The 20,106-nt window shown below is 46.3% G+C and overlaps 1 protein-coding gene across 1 annotated transcript in view; it reads left to right on the top strand.

Moving 5' to 3' along the window:
- The window catches only part of SYNE1 (spectrin repeat containing nuclear envelope protein 1), a 595,717-nt gene that overhangs the window by 187,089 nt on the left and 388,522 nt on the right, over positions 1-20,106 (top strand). The window contains exons 36-40 of the mRNA XM_040350885.1: positions 6,641-6,804; positions 6,961-7,114; positions 8,096-8,724; positions 9,499-9,678; positions 14,968-15,118. Coding sequence (XP_040206819.1) covers positions 6,641-6,804; positions 6,961-7,114; positions 8,096-8,724; positions 9,499-9,678; positions 14,968-15,118 — 1,278 coding nt within the window. The remainder of the gene's footprint in view (positions 1-6,640; positions 6,805-6,960; positions 7,115-8,095; positions 8,725-9,498; positions 9,679-14,967; positions 15,119-20,106) is intronic.

Genomic DNA, 20,106 nt, shown 5'->3' with positions numbered 1-20,106 from the left:
ACCCATGCAACAAACCACATTTGTGTTTAGCAACAGCATTTCTGCCAGCCTGCCCCTTCTGAGGGCAGCTGAGGACTGATCGATCCAAGCTTTTTATAACAGTGCTAGTAATGAAGCAATTGAAATCACATGAACAAATTGCAGTCTCTAGTTTGGGTGAGCTTGTAATTGGGCACACCTGCAATTAACCCAAACCACGCTCTATGAGCATCCAATGAGTGTTTTTCACCTTTTAAAAAGAAAGGATATTTTTTTTCTAAGTGTTTGAGCATGCTCAGTTCATCACACATGTAGGAACCAAGCTGCAATGGAATGAGAGCTTTTTTTTTTTGTTTCCCCTGATCTGATGCTTTCCAGCCTGAAGGGGAGGTGTTAAAGACAGAAGTAAACACGCACATTTAATAATCTATTTGTGTGAAAAAAAAGGTTGCCAATTTTGTTTGGGAGCCACGTCGCACGACTGCGCAATTGTCAGTTAAAGCGACGCCGCGCCGAATCACAAAAACTTGCCCGGTCATTGACCAGAAATATGGTCCGGGCTCAAGTGGTTAAAAATTAACAAAACACAAAAGTGAGCCCAATTTTTGGGGATAATGTGAAAGCTGATGTTACACTGAGTAAATAGATACCTTACATGTCACGCTTTACTATTGGAAACACTCCTGCAATGGGGCCAAAATGAATTCCGTGAATATCCCCATAGGCGACCTTTTATTTTTTTTTCCAGGTTACCAGTTTATAGTTACAAAGAAAGTCTAGTGGTAAAAGTATTGCTCTCGCTCTAACGCACGCGTCAATACCTCACATGTGTGGTTTGAACGATGTTTATATATGTGGGCGGGACTTGCGTAAGTCCCGCCCACATATGTAAAAATTATTTTTACTTTTTGCTATAATAAATATCCCCAAAAATATATATTCAAAAAACTAAAAAAGCCCTCAGTTTAGGCCGATACGTATTCTACATCTTTTTGGTTCCAAAAAATCGCAAATAGCGTTTAGTGTTTGGTTTTTGCAAAAGGTATAGCGTCTACAAATTTTTTTTTTTTTTGTTTTAACTAGTTATTGGGGCGATCAGCGATTTTTATCGGTACTGCGACATTATGGCGGACACATCGAACACTTTTTTGGAACCATTGGCATTTTTCTAGCAATCAGTGCTGTAAAAAATGCATTGCTTACTCAAAAAATGCCACTGGCAGGGAAGGGGTTAACACTAGGTGCGAGGGAGGGGTTAAATATGTTCCCTGGGTGTGTTCTAACTGTAGGGGGGGGGATGGGACTGACATGTGTAAATGACAGATCGCTGTTCATGAAGGGGAACTCCAGAACCCCCCAAAAAAAATAAGGTGGGTTCCCTCCAGGTGCATACCAGGCTCTTAGGCTTGGTCTGGAACATAAGGGGTTAAACCGGGGCCCAAAAAAATAGCGTGCCCCCCCCCCCAAGATCCAAACCAAGCCCTTATCCCAGGCACGCAGTCTGGTCAGACAGGAATGGGGGTGGGGACGAGCGAGCGCCCCCCTCCCTCCTGAGCCATACCAGACCACATGCCCTCAACATGGGGGAGTGTGTGCTGTGGGGGAGGGGGGCACTGCCCCCCCACCCCAAAGCACTCTTGCCCCCATGTCGATAGGGACAAGAGCCTCTTCCCGACAACCCTGGCCGTTGGTTGTCGGGGTATGCGGGCGGAGAGCTTATCAGAATCTGAGAGACCCCTTTAATAAAGGGGTCCCCAGATTCCGGCCCCCCACCCTATGTGAATGAGTATGGGGTACATCGTACCTCTACCCATTCACATGGGGGAAATGTAAAGTAAAAAAAACACACCACACAGAATAAAATATTTTATTAATCTGCTCCGGAGCCCCCCCTTTCTTCTTTAGCTCTCTTAGAAGGGGGGGTTTCTTCTCTCCCGATCTTCCGCCGGGACCCTGGGCTTCGGTGATTTCTGCCGGGGGAGGGCGCCATCCCTCGGTCCTCTCCGGAGCCTTCCGCCGGATGCCCCCACCCCATTTAAGCTCTTTTTCATTAGGGAGGGGCATCCGGACTTCGGGGTCTTCTGCCGGGGGATGGCGCCTATCCCCCGGTCTTTCCGGTGCCTTCCGCCAGGGTTCCGGTCTTCCTGGTCTTCTGCCGGGGGTGCGCCAACTCCCCGGTCTTTTCTCTTCTGTCTTCTCTGCTCCCTCTTCTGCCTGGCTCCCCCGCGGAGCCAGGGCTTTCTTCCGTCTTCTTTCTTCTCTCTTCCTTCTTCTGCCTGTCTCCTCCGGGAGCACAGGGCTTGTCTCCGCTGTCTTCTCCCTTCTCTTCCATTCGATGTTGACACGACGAGGTTCCGCGCTGACATGCCGTGTCAGCGGCGGGCATGGACTTATATAGGGTAATGCCACCATGTGACCTCAACCCATGTGACATCACATTCCCTGGGCATGATGGGAATGTGATGTCACATGGGTTGAGGTCACATGGTGGCATTGCCCTATATAAGTCCATGCCCACTGCTCAGACGGCATTCCAGCGCCGGACCTCGTCGTGTCAACATCCAATGGAAGAGAAGGGAGAAGACAGCGGAGACAAGCCCTGGGCTCCCGGAGGAGACAGGCAGAAGAAGGAAGGGAGAAGAAAGAAGACGGAAGAAAGCCCTGGCTCCGCGGGGGAGCCAGGCAGAAGAGGGAGCAGAGAAGACAGAAGAGAAAAGACCGGGGAGTTGGCGCACCCCCGGCAGAAGACCAGGAAGACCGGAACCCTGGCGGAAGGCACCGGAAAGACCGGGGGATAGGCGCCATCCCCCGGCAGAAGACCCCGAAGTCCGGATGCCCCTCCCTAATGAAAAAGAGCTTAAATGGGGTGGGGGCATCCGGCGGAAGGCTCCGGAGAGGACCGAGGGATGGCGCCCTCCCCCGGCAGAAATCACCGAAGCCCAGGGTCCCGGCGGAAGATCGGGAGAGAAGAAACCCCCCCTTCTAAGAGAGCTAAAGAAGAAAGGGGGGGCTCCGGAGCAGATTAATAAAATATTTTATTCTGTGTGGTGTTTTTTTTTTACTTTACATTTCCCCCATGTGAATGGGTAGAGGTACGATGTACCCCATACTCATTCACATAGGGTGGGGGGCCGGCATCTGGGGGCCCCCTTATTAAAGGGAGCTCACAGATTCCGATTAGCCCCGCCCGCATACCCCGACAACCAATGGCAAGGGTTGTCGGGAAGAGGCTCTTGTCCCTATCGACATGGGGGCAAGAGTGCTGTGGGGTGGGGGGGCAGTGCCCCCCTCCCCCACAGCACACACTCCCCCATGTTGAGGGCATGCGGTCTGGTACGGCTCAGGAGGGGGGGGCCGCTCGCTCGTCCCCTCCCCCATTCCTGTCCGGGCCAGACTGCATGCTTGGGATGAGGGCTTGGTTTGGATCTGGGGGGGACCCCCGCGCCGAATCGGCGCGGGTTTAACCCCTCACGTTCCGGACCAAGCCTAAGAGCCTAATGTAGCCCTGAAGGGGGACCCGCGCCGATTTCAAGTTTGAAATTTGGCGCCGAGTTCCCCTTCAGGGCTGAAAACAGCTCGGAGATTCCCGTGCGCCGCGTCACGCAGCGCATTCACGGGTACGCCGCTTGGTATTTACCAAGATTTTCACGGCGTACTGACAAGGCGCACGGGAATCCCTGACTTTTCTCTCTGCGCATGCCCAGTATGCAAATGAACCTCCCGAGGTTCAGGCGCACTGTGCAAGCGTACGGGGATCTGTTTTCAAAAAACACTTTCCCTTTCAATTCGGCCCGCCAAACACTTCAAAACACATGTCACTTCACTTCCCCTGCATCCCCCCACCTCCCCCCTTAATAAACTCCCGCCCAAACCCCCGCAATTTATAGTTTAATGTGCCGTGCGCCAGGTCTGTACTGGTGCACAATGCACCCTCTCCTGGGCGCACGGAGCACATTAGTAACTAGGGAAATACACTGCACTAGCAGCGTATTTCTTTAGTAAATGGCCAAACGGCTGCTACTCCTGCTTTTACTCCATGAGTCATGGAGTAAAGGCTTGGTAAATCAGGCCCAATGTAGTACAACAAAATGTTACATCTCATTGTTGAACATGTTTAAAAGAATGCACAGTATTTTCTAGAAAGCTCAGATTTTTGGTTATTTTAGTGCTTTCCTTGAAGTACAGTCAAAGTCACAAAAACAGATATGCTGCCGAATATCGTACTAGCAACAACATTTTCATGGTGTTACCTGAATTTTTCCTTACAGCTGTTGGGCAGGGTCTAAATATGACTGTACAGTCCATAAGGCACCTTTTGCATTTAGTTATCATCACTCAGGCACGGTCTGTCACACTCTTCTTCTTCAGTACAAGTCTCTATGAGGACACTTGTGATTAGGAGTTTGGCTGTTACGCACAATGCACTGGAGTGGGGGTGTAGCAGTAATTTCACTGGCACGAAATGGTACTTTACTGTACAGTAGATAAGCCGGCCTAACTCAGAATCTACGCCGCCGTATGTTTAAGTGTATGCTCAAACAGAGATACGCTTAAACATATCTAAGATACGACGGCTTATCTTAGATTGCAATTTTTTGGATGGCCGCTAGGTGGCGCTTCCATTGCGGCCGGCGTAGATTATGTAAATGAGCTTCTACGTCGATTCACGAACGTACGCCCGGCCGCCGCAGTCGCTTTACGCCGTTTCCGTAAGGCCTTAGGCGGCCTAAAGTTATTCCACCTATGAGGTGGAATAACAATGTTAAAGTATGGCCGCCGTTCCCGCCCCGAGGTTGGAATTTTTTACGTCGTTTGCGTAAGTCGTCCGCGAATCGGGAGTTACGTCGTTTACGTCCACGTCAAAATCAATAGGCCCGTACGGCGTACTTAGCCGCAATGCGCCCTGGGAAATGTAGGCGCCCGGCGCATGCGCAGTGTAAAAAAAACGTCAAAAATGTGAGGTCAAGCCTCATTACCATTAAACACGCCCCCCCCAACCCATTTGAATTAGGCGCCCTTACGCCCGCCATGTTTACACTACGCCGCCCTAAGTAAGGAGGTAAGTGCTTTCAGAATCATGTACTTTCCTCTCTTACTTAAGGCGGCGTAGTGTAAAGACGCTAGGCTACGCCGCCGCAACTTTGCACTGTTCTATGTGAATCTACCTATTAATTTTCTGTTTTGAAGTCATTTTGACTGTAATATTTACATCTTCAGATTATTTCTCTTCCTTATTTACTTTATTGTATAAAGAATAGAGAATTGTGGATTATCCAATAATTATCCAATGTCCACAATGTTTCTTTCCTTACACCTTTTCTAATAGAACAAGATGGATTCTTGTTGTCTATCTCCTTCTGAACATCATTATTGGTATGCTAACTGTGGCTTCAGTTGTTTCTAATGCCGCGTACACACCATCACTTTCTGCGATGGAAAAAAACGTCATTTTCAAAAACGTCAATTTAATTGACCGTGTGTGGGCAAAAACGTCGTTTTATGTCTTCTAAAAAACGACAGAAAAAAATTGAAGCATGCTTCAATTTTATGTGTCGTTTTTCAAAAGTGCACTTTTTACCTCACAGAAATTGACCGTGTGTAGCAAAAAACGTCGTTTTCTAAGACGTTTTTTCATCTACGCATGCCCAGAAGCTAGCTTCAATGGTAAAACGTGGTGGAACGTAACCTGACTTTGCAAGATCATTGTGAGAAAACGATGGTGTGTATGCAACTTCGTCTTTGAAAATTGAAGTTTCAAAAACGTCATTTTTTACTTCACAGAAAGTGTCGTTTTTTTTCATCACATAAAGTGATGGTGTGTACGGGGCATAAGGCCCCGTACACACCATAGAATCTATCCGCAGATAAATCCCATCAAATGGGTTTCAGCGGATAGATTCTATGGTGTGTACACTCCTGCGGATATTTATCCTCGGATAAATCTCCCCTGGGATGGATTTTCAGCAGATGAATATTTGCTGACATGCTCAACAAATCCATCTGCTGAAGTCCATCCCAAAGGATGGATCCGCTCGTCTGTACAGACTCACCGGATCCATCCGTCCAAAGGGATTCCCCGCACGCGTCGTAATGATTTGACGCATGCGTGGAATTCCTTATATGACAGCGTCGCGCCCGTCGCCGCGGCATAATCGCGGCGACGGCGCGACACGTCATCGCCAGAGGATTTCGGCGCGGATTTCAATGCGATGGTGTGTACACGCCATCGCATAGAAATCTTCTGAAATCATCAAGAGGATTTATCCGCGGATACGGTCCGCCGGACCGTATCCGCGGATAAATCCTCTCGTGTGTATGGGGCCTAAGTCACAGATTTGGCATATCAGAAAAGTCAGAAGTCCTTAACTGCATACTTGCTTTGGGTTAATAATTCAGGGTACTAAAACAAGCATGGCAGTTCGGCAAGTAGCATTTTCCAAAAGAGAGGTCTACGTGCTACCCATTTGCTGGTTTCTCAACAAGATGCTAGACCACACTCAAATTCCTGCTTGAATTATAAACAGTTATTACTTAATAAACATCTGAAAAGATGATCACATATTGAACCTAAATAATGCAGGATATACTAGACACTTTTCTCAATGTTGTTTTCAATATAATGTATATGATGAAGTAACTACTGATATTTTGGATTTACCAGGCTCTTCATGATGAGTTAGCACAATCACAGAGGTACACTGTTCTGGTTCAGTTGACCGCATCTTTGTATCCAACCTCCACTGAAAGTGGCATAGAGTCAATGAGGAGTCGTCTAGAGGATCTGTCCCAAAGATGGAATAGTTTACCTGATGCTGTTTCCAAAAGGTTTGTAATTTCCCTCCTGTTTATTGCACAATTACTAGCAGAGTATGTGTATGTAAAGCAATTGGAAAATATGTCCACTAGCCAAAATGCATTTGTGTTACACTTTCTACAATACATGTTTGCTTCATCATTACTGTTTATATCACTTTTTTGTAGGATCGGTGTTTTGGAGTCTGTCCTGAGTGAGCATCAGAAATTTGATGACATGTTGCTCGAATCATCCCTCTGGATTACACAGTTCCTTCGAGAACTTCAAGAAGCTGCTGAAATCTCTACCTCTAAACATGATGCTGCTGTGACTTTAAATGAGGTGTTCTTCTTTTCTAATACACTTGAAATATTTGCACATCAAGCCAATTGTACACATGTACTGTATTCTCATAGTAAAGTTGCATTATGTTTTAGGCTTTACTTTGAATCTGTCAACCACAACTAATAGTTCCGTTTTGGTAGATGCTGAACAGTTAAAACTGCCTACCTTTTCATATTTTTTTTTGATTTCCATGACTATCTTGGTGGAGATCCAATTTTTGCTTTCAGATTTTCTATTTTGTTTTTATTTGGAAATGGGTAACATGAATAATGGCAATACCCACTGGTGTGCAGAACATTTTAAAAGCCAAGAAAGGAACTATGATTAGGACATCTTGTTACTGAAATACTCTATTGGTATAGAAAGCCAAAGAGGGGCACCACCTATAAGGCCTTGTACACACGACCGAACATGTCTGCTGAAACTGGTCCGTGGACCAGTTTCAGCAGACATGTTCGGTCGTGTGTACGGCCGAGCGGACAGGTTTCCAGCGGACATTTGTCCAGCCGACCGTTTTGCAGCGGACAAATGTTTCTTTCAAATGCTAAGAAACATGTCCGCTGGAATCCTGTCCGTCGGACATGTTCGGTCGTCTGTACAGACTCACCGTACATGTCCGAGCGGCCGCCATCCCTCGCATGCGTCGAATCACATTTCGACGCATGCGTGGAAGCATTGAACTTCCAGGGCCGCGCACGTCGCCGCGTCATCGGCGCGGCGACGGCGTAGCCACGTCCCCGCGTATCGTGTACACGGGGATTTCTGTCTGATGGTGTGTACAACCATCAGACAGAAATCTCCGGGCGGACATGTCCGCTCAAAACGGTCCGGCGGACCGTTTTGAGCGGACAGTCCGTTCGTCTGTATGAGCCCTAAGACTTGACCTATAAAGTAAAATATCACTTTCAATTTACAGATGGACTTCACCTGCAAAGTACAATTATTTTGTGAGTAATTACATACGTCTTTATCCCACAGAAACATATAGCAGAGATGAAAAAACAGCAAGAAGAAATCAGTCACCTGAAAGAACAATTTGCCAAGTTATGCACCTTCACCGTTTCAGAAGATCATTCCCTTCTACAACAAAGAGTCAATGACTGTGTTCAGCTATATGAAGAAGCAACTCAAGTCACAGAAAGACGTCAAGAATCCCTGTCCAAATTAGGAGACTTCTTAAGAATACACGCAGACAAACTAGGAGTCCTTCAAACCTTAAAAGAAACAGTAGTGGGAGCAGTCAGCTTGGATAAAGACAAATCAGATGCCCTTGAAAAAGACATAAATGTTGTTTCACAGGACATTGAAAAGATAGCAGGTGTGTCTGCAGCTTTAGATACTGCACTTACCAAAGCACAGTATAACCTAAAGAACTCTATTTCTGAGCAGAGAACTTCTTGTAGAGCACTGTCTGACAATCTAGGTCTAGAACTAGAAAAAGTACAGACATTACTTGGAACAAAGCTAAGTGAAGCAGAGGTTCTTGAAGCTTTGTGGAAATCATTTATCGATTGCAGAGAGAGGCTGCTCAAGACTATTGAAGACATTGAAGAAAAAGCAGATGGCGAAGAGATGAAAGAGCCAACCCTACAAGCATTTCAACAAAGGTAATAATTAGAAAAATTTACTTTTTCTTGCCTCTTCAAGAAGAGTTTTTTAAAAGAACATTATGTTCAACTAAACAAAACTTACAGTAGTACATGCAGTACCTTTTTTACTGTTGACTTGCGCAGATACTCAGTGGCGTCGCAAGGGGGGTGTGGTGGGTGCGCACTGCACTTAGTTGACACCCCCCAGAGGGGTTACATCAGGGGTGGACTGAGCCAGTCTGCTCTAATGCCCACTGAAAGGCTTCACTGCTTCCACCGCAGACATGCAGGGCTGGGGAAAAACCCACGGCTCCATCAACGTCCTCCTCTTCTCCCCCTCCTCTGAAGACTGCACCGTCCTCTGCAGGTACGGGCAACAGCCGACTCGAGAGCTGCAGGTGTGCTGGAAGAAGGGGATCCCCACACTGCTCTGTCCACCTCCAGGATGCCTGAGCAGCCTGACACTCATCCCTTCTCCCACCCCTGCCTCCTTGCCTGTGTTCTCAGTCTGTGTTGATACTGTAAAATACCTACAATGTGCATGGCTAGAAATGACAATTATAGATTCTACATGTAAACCCAAGCACTGTATGAAAGAAATGCTAACCACTTCTTCAACATGTGTTGTTGGACCTTTACTAGTGCATGCATCTTTCTCTTTCAAGTGCTAGTGCTGCTCTTATGTACATTTGTGTACTGTAGTTGTTGTATTAATTTCATACTGGCAGGTATTTATATCCTATTTATGTATCTAACAAAATATACTTTTTTTTTAATTCAAAATGAATACAGGTTAACATTTTATAATGAACTGGAGGAGGAAATTAATTCATATCAGCATGAAAGACAGTGGCTGATGGACAAAGCAAAGCAGATTGCTCAGAAGGATTTATCTCTGGCAGCTGAAGCAGACAAAGAATTGAATGGACTGGACATTACTTGGGAAGATACTAAGAGGCTTATCAGTGAGAGGTAAGAAATACATTACTGACATGGTAATCTGCAGCATATTATATATACATATATATAGTGTATTATTTTCTATATCTCACAAATCCAAAACAAGGACTGTAGTCTTTGTTTTATTGCTTACATACAATTTATTAAAAGTCCATCAACATAAATATTACAAATTGGCAGTTTGAAAAAAAAAATAGTTTGATGGACGTTTATTAAATCACATGTATGGTGTAGCCCCTGCATTGGATTTTTGCTACATATCGAGCCTGCAGTTAGTTAGCTTCTAACTTCAGCTTGTTCAACTTAGCTATGACATTAAAACCTGGAAGCTGATTGGTTTCTTTGCCGAGCTGCACCAGAATTTACACTCTCTAGTGTAAGTAATTCAACCCCATAGTGTCCAAATTTGTGAAAAACAACAAAATGGTGTAATCCATTGTATATCATTAAATGGAAAAAAACAAACTTTAGATACAAATACAAAGTGTCCATGATGTAATCCATAAATATAAACCAGCAACTTGCTGTATATTTTGACCTCCAGTAGAAGAAGGCCAGTGTAGACTTAGTATGCTGTTTTTTGGTCTACACATCACCCTTCTTCTACTATCAATCAATAAACCATCCACTCCCATTAGCATTAAGCAGTAGAAAACTTAGAGAACCCAAAAAGTGTGGCCAGTAAATTTATTTAAAACAAAAAAAAGTAAATAAGAGATATACTGTGAGATTACACAATCTCATATTCACAATGTTTTCAGGCCCTATGTGTTTGGTCCAATCAGACTTTTTTTTTCAGGAGGTCCTTAGCTCCCTACAGGGCCACCATCAGGAATTATGGGGCCCCTTACACAGCTTCAGGCATGGGCCCCCTGGAGCAGAGAACTGGGGGGGGGGGGGGGCTGCCGCCTAAGATTGAGAAGCGGGGGGGGGGGGGCTGCCGCGAATTGATACAAACATTTATAAAAAAAGGGGTGTAGACCTCTGGGCCCTTTAATAAAAATAAATAAAAAATATATATATTTTTTTTTAAAAGGGGGGGTTGCCATCCATCTGGGGACCTCTGGGCCCTTTAATATTTTTTTTTATAAAAATAAATTACAAAAAAGGGGGGTTGTCATCCGGGACCTCTGGGCCATTTAATATTTTTTTTTTTAAATAAACCTCTGGGCCCTTTAATAAAAAATAAAATATATATATTTTTTAAATAAACATTCATAAAAAAAAGGGTGGGGGTTGCCATCCAGGGCCCTGGGGACCTCTGGGCCCTTTAATAAAAAAATAAAATAAAATATATAAACAAAAAAAATAAAATAAACATTTATAAAAAAATAAAAAAGGATGTTTGCCACATGGGGCCCTGGGGATATATTATTTTTTTTATATGAAAAAGGGGGGTTGCCATTCAGGGCCCTGGGGACCTATGGGTCCTTTAATAATAATACTAACATTTATATATATATATATATATATATATATATATATATATATATATATATATACAATAAATAAAAACATATATAAAAAAAAGTTTTTGTTTTTTTTTTATAAAAAAAGGGGGGTTGTCATCCGGGGCCCTGGGGATCTCCAGGCCCCTGGGGACCTCCCGACCTCTAAAAAAAAATTGTCCCTTTAATAAAAAATAAAATAAAAATATATTAAATTTTTTTTTTTTTTTTTATTAAAACATTTATAAAAAAGGGGGGTTGCCATCTGGGGCACTGGGGGCCCCCGGGCCCCTAAAAAAATTAAAATGGCCCTTTAATAAAAAATAAAAATATATATTAAAAATATATTTTTTTTAATTTAAAAATAAATAAAAAATAGGGGGGTTGCCATCTGGGGCCCTGGGGGCCTCCGGGCCCCTTACAGGTGTACTGCCTGTACCAGAGGCGTAACTAGAAACTTCAGGGCCCCGATGCAAGAAATCATGAAGGCCCCCACCGAAAAAGCATAATTTTGATACTTTTTTTGAGGGGTGTTGGGGGCGGGGGGGGTGGCATCAGTGATGGTGGTGTTGAAGGGGGTGGCAGCGGTGGTGTTGGGGGGGGGGGGGGTGGCAGCGGCTGTGTTGATGGGGGGTGGTAGTGATAGTGTTGAAAGGGTATGGCAGTGGTAGTGTTGAGAGGGGGTGGCAGTGGTAGTGTTGAGAGGGGGTGGCAGTGGTGGTGGTATTGAGGGGAGGTGTCAGAGGTGATAGTGTTGAGGAGGGGTGGCAGCGGTGGTGTTAAGGGGGTGGCAGCGGTTGTGTTACGGTGGTGTTATGGGGGGTGGCAGCGGTGGTGTTATGGGGGTGGCAGCGGTGGTGTTATGGGGGGTGGCAGCGGTGGTGTTATGGGGGGGTGGCAGCGGTGGTGTTATGGGGTGGCAGCGGTGGTATTATGGGGGGTGGCAGCGGTGGTGTTATGGGGGGGTGGCAGCGGTGGTGTTATGGTGGGGTGGCAGCGGTGGTGTTATGGGGGGTGGCAGCGGTGGTGTTATGGGGGGGTGGCAGCGGTGGTGTTATGGGGGGGTGGCAGCGGTGGTGTTATGGGGGGTGGCAGCGGTGGTGTTATGGGGGGGGTGGCAGCGGTGGTGTTATAGGGGGTGGCAGCGGTGGTGTTATGGGGGGGTGGCAGCGGTGGTGTTATGGGGGGGTGGCAGCGGTGGTGTTATGGGGGGTGGCAGCGGTGGTGTTATGGGGGGGGGTGGCAGCGGTGGTGTTATGGGGGGTGGCAGCGGTGGTGTTATGGGGGGTGGCAGCGGTGGTGTTATTGGGGTGGCAGCGGTGGTGTTATAGGGGTTGGCAGCGGTGGTGTTAATGGGGGGGTGGCAGCGGTGGTGTTATGGGGGGGTGGCAGCGGTGGTGTTATGGGGGGTGGCAGCGGTGGTGTTATGGGGGGGTGGCAGCGGTGGTGTTATGGGGGGTGGCAGCGGTGGTGTTATGGGGGGGTGGCAGCGGTGGTGTTATGGGGGGGTGGCAGCGGTGGTGTTATGGGGGGTGGCAGCGGTGGTGTTATGGGGGGGTGGCAGCGGTGGTGTTATGGGGGGGTGGCAGCGGTGGTATTGAGGGGGGTGGCAGGAGTGGTGGGGGATGGGATGATCAGTAAGAGGCAGAGGTGGTGGAGGTTGGAATCGATTGCACTAGAAATTTGTCACTTACTTAGTGGCAATTGATTCCTCCTCAGAACTCAGTCACACGTGAGCCTAGGGATGCCTTTCCCTCATGGATTGCCAGCTCCTCCCCCTTCAGGTGATTGGTGTCAGCAGGGGTGGACTGGGACAAAAATTTGGCCCTGGACTTCATCCAGACCGGCCCACTTAATTTTTGCACACACACACACAAACTATACGCAATTGTCGGCGGTAAAAATAGCGGCGTTTTACCGCCGACGCTATGGGCGGCTCAGTGTGAAAGGGTCTAATAAATCAGTTACTATGACCAGCGGCAGTGCATTTACCCCCCCCCCCCTCCCGCTGCATATTAAAAAAAAAAATCAGACACATACACTGACCCCCCTCCTGAAACAAACACTGTCCCCCCCCTCCTTACACAAACACTGTCCCCCCCTCCTTACACAAACACTGTCCCCCCCCTCCTTACACAAACACTGACCCCCCCCTCCTTACACAAACACTGTCCCCCCCTCCTTACACAAACACTGACCCCCCCTCCTTACACAAACACTATCCCCCCCCCCCTACACAAACACTGACCCCCCCTCACACAAACACTGACCCCCCCCCCCCCTCACACAAACACTGACCCCCCTCCTTACACAAACACTGACCCCCCCTCCTTACACAAACACTGACCCCCCCCCCCTCCTTACACAGTCCCCTTCTTTTTGGTATCCTTTGCAACAAAACACAGCTCCCTTTATGTCAGTGCCCCCTCCCTTACCTTACACAGCAGGGAGAAGACACTCAGAGGATGCGAAGCGTCCAAGCAGAAGGCGGGAGCTGTTCAACTTTCAATGTTACAGACAGACGATTGGTTGCTAGGACTGCCCCTAGCAACCAATCACAGGCTTTTTACCTTTTTAACAGCAACTTCTGCTCGGACAGTCTGTCTTCTATTGTATGGATGAGAGCGGCTGTGGGGGGGAAGGAGGAGGAGTTACACGGGAGAGAAGAGGTCTGAGAGGACACACAGGCAGGATGTTCAACAGGTTCACTGTTGTCACCCTGCACAGTGCACTCCACCCGCCATGCACCCCCTCCAGCAGCAATACTCTGCAGCCTGCACTGGAACCGTGCACTTGCAGTAGTGGCAACGGGTGCGGCCACCACCTTCCTCCCCAGCCAGCAGTCAGACTCTGCAGCCGCATGACCCGATACCGATGTGCGGGGCCCCCTTCGTCCAGTACATAGCAAACACTGCCTGTATACATTCTAACTGTCAGAGTGTATACAGGCAGTGTTTGCAAATGTACTGGAGGAAAGGGGCCCCGCACATTGGTATCGGGCTTGCTGCTGCAGTGAGAGTGGAGCTGTCACATCTAAGCACTGATGATGGGGGTGCCCCCGCATATTGGCCCCGCCCATCCCCGACATCGTTTTGACAGCTCCACTCTCACTGCGGCCGCACGCCCCCGCTTGCCCACCAATCATCACTGGTCTGGATGTTTACACTCAGGGCAGACTCCGGGCTTTTTGGGGACCCATTCGGGGCTTTAGCCACCCCCTCCCGACGCCCCTGAGTGACAACTGGCCCACTGAGCCATCGGCCCACCGGGAAACTCCCGGTAGTCCCGATGGCCAGTCCAACCCTGGGTGTCAGCTGACTTTCTTTTTCAGTGACCTCCCTCGCCTCCCCACATTCTCTCTGGATAGGGGCGGGGCAGAGCGGTCCACGTCCACGTCCACTGTCTCAGCGTCTCAGCTCTGCCTTCTCTCCCCTTATCCTCAACTCCTCAACAGTATCAACTGACAAACCCCCCCTCCTCCCGCGGCGGTGCTAAGTGGCGGGCCGTTCACACTAGCAGATGGACGGGCGGGGGGGATTTCCGCGGCACCTCAAACTGGTGGACAGATAAAGGGGGGTCTGCGGGCCCCCCTAAAGTAGCAGAACTGCGGGGCCCAGTCGCAATTGCGACTGCCGCGACCATGATAATTCCGCCACTGGCCTGTACCCCCCTGATGGCGGCCCTGGCTCCCTGGACATAAGCCGTACCACTTTAATACGAAATGTCAGTATAGTATTTGAAAATTCAGATCCAGATTAATTATAATGTAATGGTACGTTCCTTTTGATATTCATAAAAATGTTTTTGAATGTTCCTCCTATTCAGTGAACTATATTTGTTTCTCTTATTTCAGTCAAGAGCAGTGTCTGGCACTTATTGATCTAATGAAAGAGTATGAACATGTAAAATCCTTTATAATGAAGGTTTTAGAAACTGTGGAAAATATGATCACAATCAAATCCACTTTAAAAGATCAAGAGGACATCCGCCGCACCATTGCAAAAGTAAGAACATATCTTTAATGTAATGTACTTTCTATTTTAGTATTCTATGTTCATGTACAATACATTTCAAAGTGCTCTTATGCCGCGTACACACGGTCGTTTTTTGTGATGAAAAAAAATGTCATTTTTTCTCATGAAAGAAAACAACGTTTTTCAAACTTAATTTTAAAAAACGCATTGCCTGCACACCATCGTTTTTTCAAAATGCTCTAGCAAAGCGCGGTTACGTTCAGCACGTACGGCGGCACTCTGTTCCATTCAAGCTCGCGTCATAACTTGCTTCTGAGCATGCGCGGGTTTAAAAACGTTGTTTTAAACGTCGTTTTAGCCTACACACGGTCATTTTTTATGACAAAAAAAACGACGTTTTGAAAAACGACATAAAAAATTTAAGCATACTCTAATTTTTTTGTTGTCGTTTTTCAGAAGACATAAAACAAAGTTTTCCCCACACACGGTCATTTTAAATTACGTATTTAAAAATGACGTTTTTTTTTCATCACAAAAAACGACCGTGTGTACGCGGTATAAGTTTCTAGTATTTTTTAATAGAATGGTTTGAAAACCAGGTGAATCCACTTTGCAGAGAATGATACAATCCATAAACATCTACTGCCCAAATTTCTAATTTGTAATTCTCCACAGATCAGAGTGATTTACATGGAAGTATTCAAGAGAATCCAAAATTGATGAATCTGTGACTATTCTACTTCAATCATTACAACTAGTTAAAGCGGAGCTTCATCCAAAAGGGGTTCCGCTTTAAGCACTCCTCCCCTCCTCCGATGCCACATTTGGCATGTCATTTTTTGTAAATAGTGGCCCGGATTCACATACATCGGCACATATTTATGCGGGTGTAGCGTATCTAATATACGCTACGCCGACGCAGCGCACAGATGCAAGCACTGGATTCACAAAGCACTCGCTCCCACTCGCTCTTAAAGATACGCTGGGTTTCCTCGGCGTAAGCCAGCGTAGGTGGAAGTGGGCGTGAGCCATGCTAATGAGGCGTGACCCCATGCAAATGATGGATTGAGCGTCATAAAGATACAAATAACGTACGGCGCATGCGCCATCCCGTGGACGCATCCCAGTGCGCATGCGCAGAATCACGTCGGAACTACTCCCTAAGATACAACGAATCACTGGCTACGACGTGAACGTAACCTACGCCCAGCCCTATTCACGTACTACGTAAACGACAAAAGATACGACGGCTTGTGTTCCCTGGTCCATACCTTTGCATGAGTTGCGCCTCCTATATGGGGAATAACTTTACGCCGGACGTACGACTTACGCAAACCGCGTATATTATGCGCTGGGCGCAACTACGTTTGTGAATCGGCGTATCTCCCTCATTTGCATATGTGCATAGAAAATCTATGGGAGCGGAAAATGCGCCCAGCGTAAATATGCACCCACGATACGACGGCGTAGGAAAGTTACGTTGGTCGGATGAAGCCTATTTTCAGGCGTATCTCAGTTTATGGGCACGGCGCATAGATACGACGGCGCATACTTACACTTACACGGCGTATCTGGAGATACGTTGGCGTAAGTGCTTTGTGAATCTGGGCCACTGACTCTTAATAAGAACAAAAACGACTGGAGCTTCGCCTTAAATTTGCTTAGATAGATGAGCCAGGCATTAAAGGGAAGTTACAGAAGTTTTTTATGTTTTTTAAAAGTCAGCAGCTACAAAAAGTGTAGTTGCTGGCTTTTAATAAACATACACTTACCTGTTCCACGGTCCAGCGACGCGCTGCCCGGAGCTTCGCTCCTCTCCCCCCTTCTCCGCCGGCGCCTCCATTGTAATTGTCGGCACCCGGCCGCGACAGCTTTCGGCTTCACGGCCGGGCACTCATTGCGCATGCGTGAACGGCGCAGCGCTCCCTGAGTGGACAGGCGATCGCCTGGGACCTGTCATGTGTCCCCGGTGATGGCCTACAGGGAGGGGCCACCAAAAAGCGATATGACATATCGCCTTAGCGGTCCCTGGGCGGAAGGAGGAAGTGGGACAGGAAGTCCCACTCCTACTGAAGCCCCCATTACCCCCCAAAAAAATTACATGCCAAATGTGGCATGTAAGGGGTGAGGAGTGGATTAAGCGGAAGTTCCACTTTTGGGTGGAACTCCGTTTTAAAGAGGCAGTGTAGGAACAACACAATCAGAAGACACTTACCTGCCAAAGCCTAGAGGGTGATCATGCCCTGAAGCTATGGCACATTTCAGCAGGTCACTGATACCAGCAGGATAGAGTTGCTATGGGTTGTGTTACTTGGCACGCTGTCTTCAGCCCGCATTAGGGTAAAAACATTCTACCACTTTACTAGGCTTCAAGTTTTAAGGAACAGGGTCAGGGGTTCCCTGCCCCGTGACAGGAGCCATGCTTGCTGTCAGAGCCTTCTGCTCCCCCTTCTGGAAGCAGGGTTAGGCCTGCCCCCCCTTTTTTATCTTTTTTTGTTGCTCCTAGATACCTCTCTATGAGGTACTGATTTTCTTGTTTAGGCATTACTCAATATATACTCGGCAAATGCTCCCTTGAACACCTAGCCTCAATGTTGGATCTGGTCAGCTGATTATTGGTGTTTTTACTTTATGTAACTTTTGTTTTGGTGTGCATATATACCCTTTCCTTTTGCAATGCTGGTTTATACCATGAACCATCTTTGTTGTAATCACCTCACAATTCTCCAATAAAAATGGAGTTAAAGTAAAAAACATTCTACCACTATCTGTGTGCCCCCCCCTCGCTAAAATGCTTATCAACGATTCAGCGCTGCGCCTGGCTGCATCTGTTCTCTCCCTTCTCCTCACTCTCAGAGGCTTGTCCAAGAGCAGCTCCTGGTGCTGTGGGTCAAATCCTCTGAGGAGTAAGGGGCCAATCCATGCTGCACTGTGTGTTTCTATGGATGCACATAGCCCAGCTCAGGAGCAAGCCTGCAGGTACACCCCCAAAGGAAGTAGCTTCCTATGGTGGTGCCCAAAAAAGAGGAGAAACCGAGAGTGCTGGCAGGGGACACCACAAGGTTTGCCATTGCACAAAGCAGGTGTGTATAACATGTTTGTAATTTCAAGGGAAAAAGAAGACTTCACAACCTCTTTAACTCAGACTGTCATATTTTCTTTTTATGGCCACTCTAAAATTTTGTTTCAGGTTTGTTATGTTGTACTCTAATAATTAGTGGGATGTCAAAAAGCTAAATTATAAGTTAATTATTAAAAAATTATTATAGAAAAACTCCAGGTAAATCTAAATACATGGGGAACATCCCCGAATACCAAACTCATAATACTTAATTAAATAAACAAACTACTACTTTGGCAGAGATTGGCCGCAGAACGTTTATTGGTTTATTCAGATAAATAAATAATAGTGACAATATTCATATAATTGTATTAATTCATAAAATCCACAAATTAAACTTAAACAGCTCAGTCTTAAAGGACTCGAGCATACCGAATAATTTCAAAAGTCCCCCCAACATACGCAGGGTGACAGACCACTTGTTGCACTTGCACTATCCAGGTGTGAACTGACAGGAAACACTTGCTAGAGGGGTCCTATATATAATAAGCCCCTTCTAGAACATTCCTTAGGGGTCACATGACTATCTGGGCCATACGCAATACACCTGTACCTCTAATCCCACCCCCCACCCCTGTTTGAACATCTCTTAAAGGGGCCCTGTCCCTAATACCTGACCTATGCATATATTATTTACACTATTACACTATCTAACCTAATCCTATGTTTTATAGAGGGAGGGGGCGACCGCATGCCCATGCTTGTCAGGCTCAAATCCTTAAGGGAAAATGTAGTGATACTGCGCTGTCTAATAGGTGAACCTAAAAATTTAATTAAAATTAAAAATGCTAGCAACTTAACAATGTGAGATACCCACAACAAACAAATATAATAGAGAACAAGCTGCGCAACTAATATGAACATACAAATATCTGTAACACTAGATGATGTTATGCAGATGCGATGAATTCACATGGAACAATTGGTGTTATCCACAATAATACAACAGTCCCAATGATTGTGAATTAAACAGATAGAAAAATAAATGAATAAAAATTGAGTCTATTGTTGGAATACATGAAGACGTGCATCTGATGATGATTAATAACAGTCAATAATCAAATTCCTTCAAGTGGATAGTGACATCAACGCTAGAAGACCTCAGAATAGTGCACAGATAGATAAGACACCTCCATCTTTTAAACACACTGCCCCTTACCAGAGGGAAAGATCCCAACTAGAGATCTTCTGACGGCAGATCTCCCCAGCCAAGGGCTTTTGTGGCAGGATATCGAAGAGTCACGATTTCACCAACAATGGGCCGAAGATAGATATAGTTTGAAACCAATGTGGAGAGGGAAAAAAGCTGACATAGTGTGAATCCGTATGGCAGTTTATTATAAAAGATTAAAATCACACTTACAGGAAAGTAGATAAAATTTGCTTGTGAAAATTTAGCCGGCCGGCTAGCACAACCCGTTCACTCCGGGACACAGTATGTGGTTAAAGACGTCAGCACGCCGCTAACCTACGCCGTTTCGTCTTAGAAGACTTCGTCCAGTGCCCCTGTTTAATTCACAATCATTGGGACTGTTTTATTATTGTGGATAACACCAATTGTTCCATGTGAATTCATCGCATCTGCATCACATCATCTAGTGTTACAGATATTTGTATGTTCATATTAGTTGCGCAGCTTGTTCAAATCCTTAAGCCTTCCTTGTCCTTGGTTTACATACATATACAGTATGTTTAAAACAAACAGATTTGTAATTCTGTACAGCCTTGTGATTTGCTTATAATTGTTATGTTGCAAAGCCAGGCAAGCGGCATACTGTACCTTTATCCTGGTTCAGCAAAAAAGCATCTAATGTCACCTATCCACAAAGATGGATTAAGGCCAAATGGGATCCTTGGCTAGGTATTGTAGCAGCTTTGTACCCTCCTCATCTTTTTG

Source organism: Rana temporaria, chromosome 4, assembly GCF_905171775.1.
Source record: "Rana temporaria chromosome 4, aRanTem1.1, whole genome shotgun sequence".
NCBI lineage: Eukaryota > Metazoa > Chordata > Amphibia > Anura > Ranidae > Rana > Rana temporaria.
Note: the sequence above shows the minus strand (reverse complement) of the source record. Positions and strands in the feature narration are given on the sequence as shown.